Source organism: Dendrobates tinctorius, unplaced genomic scaffold, assembly GCF_039654945.1.
Source record: "Dendrobates tinctorius isolate UK_male_01 unplaced genomic scaffold, ASM3965494v1 ptg000070l, whole genome shotgun sequence".
NCBI lineage: Eukaryota > Metazoa > Chordata > Amphibia > Anura > Dendrobatidae > Dendrobates > Dendrobates tinctorius.
This window is the reverse complement of record NW_027361738.1, coordinates 86,924,771-86,937,047: the sequence shown is the minus strand read 5'-3', so window position 1 is coordinate 86,937,047 and position 12,277 is coordinate 86,924,771. Positions and strand designations below refer to the sequence as shown.

Genomic DNA, 12,277 nt, shown 5'->3' with positions numbered 1-12,277 from the left:
TTCCCTTGGCTGAGAACCCCACACATGAATGGTTTCAGGATGCTTGACAGTTGGCATGAGACAAGACTGGTGGTAGCGCTCACCTGGTCTTCTCCGAATAAGCCGTTTTCCAGATGTCCCAAACAATCGAAAAGGGGATTCATCAGAGAAAATGACTTTACCACAGTCCTCAGCAGTCCACTCCCTGTACCTCTTGCAGAATATCAGTCTGTCCATGATGTTTTTTCTGGACAGAAGTGGCTTCTTTGCTGCCCTCCTTGAGACCAGGCCTTGCTCCAAGAGTCTCCGCCTCACAGTGCGTGCAGATGCACTCACACCTGCCTGCTGCCATTCCTGAGCAAGCTCTGCACTGCTGGTAGCCCGATCCCGCAGCTGAAACACTTTTAAGAGACGGTCCTGGCACTTGCTGGTCTTTCTTGGGCGCCCTGGAGCCTTTTTGGCAACAAGGGAACCTCTCTCCTTGAAGTTCTTGATGATGCGATAGATTGTTGACTGAGGTGCAATCTTTCTAGCTGCGATACTCTTCCCTGTTAGGCCATTTTTGTGCAGTGCAATGATGACTGCACGTGTTTCTTTAGAGATAACCATGGTTAACAGAAGATAAACAATGATGCCAAGCACCAGCCTCCTTTTAAAGTGTCCAGTGGTGTCATTCTTACTTAATCATGACAGATTGACCTCCAGCCCTGTCCTCATCAACACCCACACCTGTGTTAATGGAGCAATCACTGAAACGATGTTAGCTGGTCCTTTTAAGGCAGGGCTGCAATGATGTTGAAATGTGTTTTGGGGGATAAAGTTCATTTTCTAGGCAAATATTGACTTTGCAAGTAATTGCTGTTAAGCTGATCACTCTTTATAACATTCTGGAGTATATGCAAATTGCCATTAGAAAAAATGAAGCAGTAGACTTTGTAAAAATTAATATTTGTGTCATTCTCAAAACTTTTGGCCATGACTGTACACCTCATAGTAACTTATGTGTGAGGCAGAGGCGACAAGACCCGCCATCTCGTGCCCACCTTACTAGGGGTGCCCACTGCCCACATATAACAAAGTTGATGGAAACAGATGACAGCCACTATGATGATTGGTTACCGGCCGCCGGACCACACCCATTTCACAACTAGTCACACCCATGTCCATGCCCCAACCATACCCATTTAGCACTGCTGATCACACTGACTGGTACTGAGGGCACAGTGGCTGGCATTGTGGGCACAGTGGCTGGTACTGTGGGCACATTGACTTGTACTGAGGAAAAGAAAGAAACAACAGAGAGAGAAAAAAGAAAAAGAGAGAAAAAAAGGAGAGAGAAAGAAAGAACAGAGAGAAAGAAAGAAGAAACAGAGAGAGAAAGGAAAAAAGAACAGAGAGCAAGAAAGAGGGGACAGAAAAAAAGAACAGAGAGAGAAAAAAAGAAAGAGAAGAAAGAAAGATCAGAGAGGGAGAAAGAAAGAGGGGAAAGAAAGAGCAGAGAGAGAAAGAAAGAAAGGGAAAGAAAGAACAGAGAGAGAAAAAGAAAAAAAGAAAGAAAGAAAGAAGGGAAAGAAAGAAAGAAAGAAAGAAAGAAAGAACAGCGAGGGAGAGAGAAAGAAAGAGGGGAAAGAAGGAACAAAGAGAAAGAAAGAGAAAGAAAGAGGTGAAAGAAAGAACAAAGAGAGAAAAAAAGAAAGAAATGGGAAAGAAAGAACAGAAAGGGAGAGAGAAACAAAGAGGGGAAAGAAAAAACAGAAAGAGAAAGAAAGAAAGAAAGAAAGACAAGGAAAGAGGGGAAAGAAAGATTCTATAAAGATACTATACCAGCCCGGCTCACATTGTAGTGCCCACCTGAGCCTCCTGGTGCAGGACATATTATGATCCACTCACATGGCCGACATCCCAGAGTCCAAGGCGATCCCGCTGTCCGCGCTGTCGGAGGAGGATATGGTGATGATCTGAAGCATTCCCTGAAGTGCCTCCATGGTTCCATAACAATCTCCTCTGGTCAGCTTCCAGCACGTCACTTCCGATGAAATGTCACGTGCGAGTTTTCTAGTGCTCCTCGGGGCTCCACCGTATACTCCTGCGTCCGCGGGAAAAGTAAGCTCCCGGTTGGGGCAGTGGGGCAGACACTCAAGATCTGGGACGGTTGGGAGGTATGAATGCTCCCCATCATACACCTTGTACACGCATGGCTCCGCACACCTCATTCACACACTGTTCCGCTTTGTATGCCTCGTACACACAGCTTTGCTCCGTACACCTCGCACACACGGCTCCACTCAGTACACACATGGCTCCAATCCGTAAACCTCGTACACATGCGGCTCTGCTCCGTACACCTTATACACATGCGGCCACGCTCTGTACACCTTGTACACACATGGCTCTGCTCTGTAAACCTTGTACACATGCGGCTTTGCTCCATACACCTCGTACACACGCAGCTCCGCTCCGTAAACACATGGCTCAGCTTTGTACACTTTGTACACACAGGGCTGTGTTCCGTACACCTCGTACATATGCGGTTCCGCTCCGTGCACACACGCGGCTCCGCTCCGTACACCTCGCACACGCGCAGCCCCGCTCCGTACACCTTGCACACGTGCAGCTCAGCTCTGTACACACAGGGCTCCATTCCGTACACCTCGTACACACACACGGCTTCGCTCCGTACACCTCGTACACACACGCGGCTTCGCTCCGTACACACATGCGGCTCCGCTCCGTACACCTCATACACACGCGGCTCCACTCCTTACACCTCATACACACACGCGGCTCCGCTCCGTACAACTCGTAAACCTCGCGCGTGCGGCTCCACTCCGTACACCTCTCGCATGCAGGGCTCTGCTCCATACACCGCGCGCGGCTCCGCTCCGTACACCTCGTACACACATGGCTCCGCTCCGTACACCTCGTACATTCGCGGCTCCACTCTGTACACCTCGCACATTCGCAGCTCCGCTCCGTACACTTCGCACATTCGCAGCTCCGCTCCGTACACTTCGCACATTCGCAGCTCCGCTCTGTACACCTCGTACACACACGGCTCCACTCCATACACCTTGCACATTTGCAGCTCTGCTCCGTACACACACGGCTCCGCTCCATACACCTTGTAAACCTCACACGTGCGGCTCCACTCCGTACACCTCTCGCGTGCACGGCTCTGCTTCATACACCGCGCGTGGCTCCGCTCCATACACCTCGTACACACACGGCTCCGCTCCACACACCTCGTACACACATGGCTCCACTCCGTACACCTCGCACATTCGCGGCTCCGCTCTGTACACCTCGCACATTCGCGGCTCCGCTCCGTACACCTCGTACACACACGGCTCCAGTCCATACACCTTGCACATTTGCAGCTCTGCTCCGTACACCTCGCACATTCGCGGCTCCACTCCGTACATTTCGCACATTCGCAGCTCCGCTCCGTACACCTCGCACACACACGCAGCTACATCCATCCTGTAAACCCCTCCTGACCCCACACATACTTCCCTCATCCAGCACCATGACAATGAGTACAGCAGAGTCCCGCATACAATACATTGATGGCTGTGTGCACAGGATCTGTGATGAGGTCATAGGAGGGGAGGAGTCAGGGGTCACATGATCAGGGGCCTCCAACTGAAACCCCTGATCATGTAACCCCTGACTCCCCCCCTCCTGTGACCTCATCACAGGCCCTGTGCGCACAGAGCAGGGATTTATCAGTGAGGGGCTGGCGCTGCGGTGGCCGGTGGGTCTGAGAGGGGGAGGAAAGGGTCAGTACATGGGGGGGCGTGGCGCTATGGTGGCGGATTATAATGGGGCAATTTTCTCTGGGCTCCTGGGCTCCCCCACACCACTGGGCCCTGGGCTACCGCCCAGATTGACCTCATTATAATCCGCCACTGCATGTCACTTCTTTTCTGCGCATTCTGCTGCGGTTTACCATCTCCTCCATTGTAGAGGTGATAAACCGCAGGTCATTTACCTGCGGTTCCATAGATACAAATCCGCAGACCAATCCGCAGCGTGTGTACATAGCCTTAGTATGGGACCTTACAGACCCCCCACTCAGTATAGAAGCCCTTCACTTAATATGGGAGCCTCCATAGCCCCCACTGCCTCTCACACAATATAATGGCCCCCACAACTCCCCACTCAGTGTGATGGGCCTCACATAAAATAAGGATCCCCACAGCACACCACTCAGTATAGGGGCCTTCACAGTCCCTCATAGCCCCTCACATAGTATAATGGCCCCTACCAGTCTCCCACTCAGTATAATGGCCCTCACTAGCCCCACATGGGCTGTCGCTATGGATGGTACTCCCCTGCTTACAAAACGCCACTTTTTTATGCTTCTGTATGTTTTTGAATGTGAATGTCTCCATCATGAAAATGCCTCAGTAGTGCAGCCTCACCTCAGAAGGAAGATATTAATTTGATATACAGTAAAGGTCCGTAGTTGGAATATTTTTGGGTGGTCTTCTTTTTGGTTCTTTGGACATAACATACAGTATTGATGACGGTAAGGCACAGATATCTGGCAAACCACCAATCAGCTGATATTTACTGCGGATGTCAACCCACTGACCTCTCCATCCAATGAGTTGCAGCTGCTGCAGAACAGCTTTTATTTAAAAAAAAAAATAGGAAACCGACAGGAGCTGTTCTGCAGTACACAGCAGCGACTGCTACACATTGGCTGGAGCTGCACTTTGTATATCATTTACAAAATGTTAGTGTTGAGTGGTCCGCCGGAGCTGAACAATGGGTGTGCCGGGTGTCGGCTCCTCACCGATCTGACTCCGATGACTTATCCCATGGAGAGGTCTGTAATACGCCATGACTGGACAATCCCTTTAGGCCAAAAATTGCTAAAGAAGATGTAATGGAAAAATAAGAAACATACTTTAATTATGTGAACCCCCGAACATTACATCTCCAACCACAGATATTAAGACGGAGCTGTTTCTCTCCACTGACCTATCTTACTGGAGTATTATATCTCATTTTAATTATTGTAAATATAGTCATCGTTTTCCTCTTATTTTGTACATTTTTGAGTGTTTTTTCGTAATAGTTTTTTTTTTTTCTTCTACTTGCCAGGCAGTTTTATATACCTGCCTCGTAAGTGTTCCTATAGATCATGTTACAGGGTCACGGTTCTGTACATAATACATTAATTTTATAGCATCCTAATTCACACGCTGTAAATAATCCATTAATTGTACGGTTTGTTTATATGTGTAATGGGAAGGTGGTAAGAAAATTAATGGGAGGTATAATTAAAATAAAATGAATTGCTTATGAAAGCTGGAGGTGAGCGGAATCACGCGCAAGCATTAATAGCACTTTAGGATGGAAGGAAATGTGTGGAAAAAGCGAAGAAATCATTATCGGGCTTGAAAGTCGCGGTCGACCTTTTAATTTACATTGGCACTTTAGTCAGGACAGGTAAAATATCGCATATCTGCTACATCTTATTGTTGTTTTCACTGAATTTTCTGCTTTGTATTATATCATTTTGAATTAAAAACAAAAACAGATTGGAAACAATCAACAAGTTGCTGTTGACAGATCCAGTATTACTAAAGTTTTTTTTTTAGTACTTTCAGATCATATTGGAGTCCAGGGGTTAATTTGTATCAAATATGTATAGGTTTCTATGCTTAAACATTTTCTGCTTAGTTGTATATTGTTTTTTTGGAGGAACAATCAACAAGCTGCTGTTGTCAGATCCGGTATTCTTTCTGTTTTTTTGGGGGGTATTTTAATATAATATTGGGATCCAGGTGTTAATTTATAACAATTATTTATAGGTTTATATGTTTTTCTACTACATTCTGCACTTTTGAAAAAACAAACACTGGAAACAATCAACATACTCCTGTTGACAGATCCAGTTCTCTTACTCTGGATTTTAATTTAGCCCTTTGATTTCATTTAGGGTTCTAGATAATAATTCGTATGAACTATGTATAGAATTATATGCTTGTAAATGTTCTGGGGAGTATTATATAGTTTAGAAAAAGAGAGGCTGAAAACAATCAACAAGCTGCTGTTGTCAGATCCAGTATTCTTTCTTTTTTTTTTTAAGTATTTTAATTTAATATTGGGGTCCAGGTGTTAATTTCTAACAATTATTTATAGGTTTATATGTTTTTGTACACACAGATGTAGCAGAGCCGAGTTTGTTACTTGGGACAATTCATAATGAGAACTGTTTTCTGTGGTTTTACATAGGACTTCAAGTCAATGAAGTAGATTTCATAAGTGATTCCAAACTCAGAACTTGTATCACAACTATAAGGCTATGTGCACACGTATGCAGAAAATTTCTGCATGAAAACTGGACTCCTTCCCTGAAAACGCGCGTTCTTTATGCGTTTTTTCCGCGCGTCCCCAGTCACATAGAAAATAGCTAGAAATGCGGAATTTTCCGCGAAATTAATGAGCATGCTGCATTTTTTTTTCGTGATGCGTTTTTTTCACGGAAAAAAAACGCATCAATATGCGCAGAAAGTGCGGAATTCATTAAAATGAATGGCATGCTTCTTTTAATAGTTTTTGACGTGGTTTATTTGGTAAAACCATGAAAAAAATCGCGAAAAAAAAACGCAACGTGTGAACACAGCCTAAGAGTTGAATGACAAGTTCAGCTCTGCTACATCTGTGCATCTTTTAAGCCATTTTCCATAGATAGATGTTAGCTGCCATCTGAAGCATCATGGATAAAATCTCATTCATTCATCTCAACCAAAACAATGATATTTCTATGCCGCCAGGGGCTGTAAGGCACCACAAGTACCAGCAACGTCCAAAACATCATGTATACTCCTGCTGTTTCTTCCATTAGCGTCCCGTACACGTGTCCATGGTTAGAGGTTTACGTTTAAAGGGGCTGTAATGGGGGTCCCTGTGACCATCTGGTGTACAACATCATCCACTGATCCCTAATTTTATCCTCTTAGACAACATCACTATCCTAAAGGCATATTCTGCTCCAAAGCAAATCGCACTTACCGGGCGATAATTACTAGATTGGGTCTTATATGGGAGAATGTATGGGGTAATGTATATAGTAATATATGTACCAATATATGGGGTAATGTATGGGGTAATGTATATAGTAATATATGGGGTAATGTATGGGGTAATGTATATAGTAATGTATGGGGTAATGTATATAGTAATATATGGTGTAATTTATATAGTAATGTATGGGGTAATGTATATAGTAATGTATGGGGTAATGTATGGGGTAATGTATAGGGTAATGTATATAGTAATATATGGGGTAATGTATATAGTAATGTATGGGGTAATGTATGGGGTAATGTATAGGGTAATGTATATAGTAATATATCGGGTAATGTATGGGGTAATGTATATAGTAATATATGGGGTAATGTATGGGGTAATGTATGGGGTAATGTATGGGGTAATGTATATAGTAATATATGGGGTAATGTATGGGGTAATGTATATAGTAATGTATGGGGTAATGTATGGGGTAATGTATATAGTAATATATGGGGTAATGTATGGGGTAATGTATATAGTAATGTATGGGGTAATGTATATAGTAATATATGGGATAATGTATGGGGTAATGTATGGGGTAATGTATGGGGTAATGTATATAGTAATATATGGGGTAATATATGGGGTAATGTATGGGGTAATGTATATAGTAATATATGGGGTAATGTATGGGGTAATGTATAGGGTAATGTATATAGTAATATATCGGGTAATGTATGGGGTAATGTATATAGTAATATATGGGGTAATGTATGGGGTAATGTATATAGTAATATATGGGGTAATATATGGGGTAATGTATGGGGTAATGTATATAGTAATGTATGGGGTAATGTATGGGGTAATGTATAGGGTAATGTATATAGTAATATATCGGGTAATGTATGGGGTAATGTATATAGTAATATATGGGGTAATGTATGGGGTAATGTATGGGGTAATGTATATAGTAATATATGGGGTAATGTATGGGGTAATGTATGGGGTAATGTATATAGTAATATATGGGGTAATGTATGGGGTAATGTATATAGTAATGTATGGGGTAATGTATATAGTAATGTATGGGGTAATGTATGGGGTAATGTATGGGGTAATGTATATAGTAATATATGGGGTAATGTATGGGGTAATGTATATAGTAATGTATGGGGTAATGTATGGGGTAATGTATATAGTAATATATGGGGTAATGTATATAGTAATGTATGGGGTAATGTATATAGTAATATATGGGATAATGTATGGGGTAATGTATGGGGTAATGTATATAGTAATATATGGGGTAATATATGAGGTAATGTATGGGGTAATGTATATAGTAATATATGGGGTAATATATGGGGTAATGTATATAGTAATATATGGGGTAATGTATGGGGTAATGTATGGGGTAATATATTGGGTAATGTATGGGGTAATGTATATAGTAATATTTGGGGTAATATATGGGGTAATGTATGGGGTAATGTATATAGTAATATATGGGGTAATGTATGGGTAATGTATATAGTAATATATGGGGTAATGTATGGGGTAATGTATATAGTAATGTATGGGGTAATGTATGGGGTAATGTATGGGGTAATGTATATAGTAATATATGGGGTAATATATGGGGTAATGTATGTGGTAATGTATATAGTAATATATGGGGTAATATATGGGGTAATGTATATAGTAATATATGGGGTAATGTATGGGGTAATGTATGGGGTAATATTTTGGGTAATGTATGGGGTAATGTATATAGTAATATTTGGGGTAATATATGGGGTAATGTATGGGGTAATGTATATAGTAATATATGGGGTAATGTATGGGTAATGTATATAGTAATATATGGGGTAATGTATGGGGTAATGTATATAGTAATATATGGGGTAATGTATGGGGTAATGTATGGGGTAATGTATATAGTAATGTATGGGGTAATGTATATAGTAATGTATGGGGTAATGTATGGGGTAATGTGTGGAATAATGCATGAAGTAATGTATGGAGTAATGTATGGGGTAATGTATGGGGTAATGTATGGGGTAATGTATATAGTAATGTATGGGGTAATGTATATAGTAATATATGGGGTAATATATGGGGTAATGTATGGGGTAATGTGTGGAATAATGCATGAAGTAATGTATGGAGTAATGTATGGGGTAATGTATATAGTAATGTATGGGGTAATGTATGGGGTAATGTATATAGTAATGTATGGGGTAATGTATATAGTAATATATGGGGTAATATATGGGGTAATGTATATAGTAATGTATGGGGTAATGTATATAGTAATATATGGGGTAATATATGGGGTAATGTATATAGTAATATATGGGGTAATATATGGGGTAATGTATGGGGTAATGTATATAGTAATGTATGGGGTAATGTATATAGTAATATATGGGGTGATGTATGGGGTAATGTGTGGAATAATGCATGAAGTAATGTATGGAGTAATGTATGGGGTAATGTATATAGTAATATATGGGGTAATGTATGGGGTAATGTATATAGTAATGTATGGGGTAATGTATATAGTAATATATGGGGTAATATATGGGGTAATGTATATAGTAATATATGGGGTAATATATGGGGTAATGTATGGGGTAATGTATATAGTAATGTATGGGGTAATGTATATAGTAATATATGGGGTGATGTATGGGGTAATGTGTGGAATAATGCATGAAGTAATGTATGGAGTAATGTATGGGGTAATGTATGGGGTAATGTATGGGGTAATGTATATAGTAATGTATGGGGTAATGTATATAGTAATATATGGGGTAATATATGGGGTAATGTATGGGGTAATGTATATAGTAATATATGGGGTAATGTATGGGGTAATGTATAGGGTAATGTATATAGTAATATATCGGGTAATGTATGGGGTAATGTATATAGTAATATATGGGGTAATGTATGGGGTAATGTATATAGTAATATATGGGGTAATATATGGGGTAATGTATGGGGTAATGTATATAGTAATGTATGGGGTAATGTATGGGGTAATGTATAGGGTAATGTATATAGTAATATATCGGGTAATGTATGGGGTAATGTATATAGTAATATATGGGGTAATGTATGGGGTAATGTATGGGGTAATGTATATAGTAATATATGGGGTAATGTATGGGGTAATGTATGGGGTAATGTATATAGTAATATATGGGGTAATGTATGGGGTAATGTATATAGTAATGTATGGGGTAATGTATATAGTAATGTATGGGGTAATGTATGGGGTAATGTATGGGGTAATGTATATAGTAATATATGGGGTAATGTATGGGGTAATGTATATAGTAATGTATGGGGTAATGTATGGGGTAATGTATATAGTAATATATGGGGTAATGTATATAGTAATGTATGGGGTAATGTATATAGTAATATATGGGATAATGTATGGGGTAATGTATGGGGTAATGTATATAGTAATATATGGGGTAATATATGAGGTAATGTATGGGGTAATGTATATAGTAATATATGGGGTAATATATGGGGTAATGTATATAGTAATATATGGGGTAATGTATGGGGTAATGTATGGGGTAATATATTGGGTAATGTATGGGGTAATGTATATAGTAATATTTGGGGTAATATATGGGGTAATGTATGGGGTAATGTATATAGTAATATATGGGGTAATGTATGGGTAATGTATATAGTAATATATGGGGTAATGTATGGGGTAATGTATATAGTAATGTATGGGGTAATGTATGGGGTAATGTATGGGGTAATGTATATAGTAATATATGGGGTAATATATGGGGTAATGTATGTGGTAATGTATATAGTAATATATGGGGTAATATATGGGGTAATGTATATAGTAATATATGGGGTAATGTATGGGGTAATGTATGGGGTAATATTTTGGGTAATGTATGGGGTAATGTATATAGTAATATTTGGGGTAATATATGGGGTAATGTATGGGGTAATGTATATAGTAATATATGGGGTAATGTATGGGTAATGTATATAGTAATATATGGGGTAATGTATGGGGTAATGTATATAGTAATATATGGGGTAATGTATGGGGTAATGTATGGGGTAATGTATATAGTAATGTATGGGGTAATGTATATAGTAATGTATGGGGTAATGTATGGGGTAATGTGTGGAATAATGCATGAAGTAATGTATGGAGTAATGTATGGGGTAATGTATGGGGTAATGTATGGGGTAATGTATATAGTAATGTATGGGGTAATGTATATAGTAATATATGGGGTAATATATGGGGTAATGTATGGGGTAATGTGTGGAATAATGCATGAAGTAATGTATGGAGTAATGTATGGGGTAATGTATATAGTAATGTATGGGGTAATGTATGGGGTAATGTATATAGTAATGTATGGGGTAATGTATATAGTAATATATGGGGTAATATATGGGGTAATGTATATAGTAATGTATGGGGTAATGTATATAGTAATATATGGGGTAATATATGGGGTAATGTATATAGTAATATATGGGGTAATATATGGGGTAATGTATGGGGTAATGTATATAGTAATGTATGGGGTAATGTATATAGTAATATATGGGGTGATGTATGGGGTAATGTGTGGAATAATGCATGAAGTAATGTATGGAGTAATGTATGGGGTAATGTATATAGTAATATATGGGGTAATGTATGGGGTAATGTATATAGTAATGTATGGGGTAATGTATATAGTAATATATGGGGTAATATATGGGGTAATGTATATAGTAATATATGGGGTAATATATGGGGTAATGTATGGGGTAATGTATATAGTAATGTATGGGGTAATGTATATAGTAATATATGGGGTGATGTATGGGGTAATGTGTGGAATAATGCATGAAGTAATGTATGGAGTAATGTATGGGGTAATGTATGGGGTAATGTATATAGTAATGTATGGGGTAATGTATATAGTAATATATGGGGTAATATATGGGGTAATGTATGGGGTAATGTGTGGAATAATGCATGAAGTAATGTATGGAGTAATGTATGGGGTAATATATGTGGCAATATATGGGATAATATGTGGAAATGTATGGGGTAATGTATGGAGTAATATATTGGGTAATGTAGTAATGTGTTAGCAATATATGAGACAATATATGGAGTAATATATTTGGTAATAGAGTAATGTATGGAATAATATATGGGGTAATATATGTGGTAATATGGTGTAATGTATGGAGAATGGCAAGGGATAATGTG

The 12,277-nt window shown here is 39.7% G+C and overlaps 2 protein-coding genes across 6 annotated transcripts in view; one reads left to right on the top strand and one right to left on the bottom strand.

Annotated features, from left to right (window-relative positions):
- The window catches only part of DYNC1I1 (dynein cytoplasmic 1 intermediate chain 1), a 463,207-nt gene that overhangs the window by 370,706 nt on the left and 80,224 nt on the right, over positions 1-12,277 (top strand). The gene's annotated exons all lie outside the window — the stretch shown is intronic.
- On the bottom strand, positions 4,777-11,028 carry LOC141095386 (uncharacterized; the record flags this gene model as incomplete). Its single annotated transcript, XM_073581339.1, has 3 exons — positions 4,777-4,859; positions 9,472-10,088; positions 11,009-11,028. Coding segments are annotated over 3 exons (720 nt in total), but the record flags the coding sequence as incomplete, so codon positions are not given.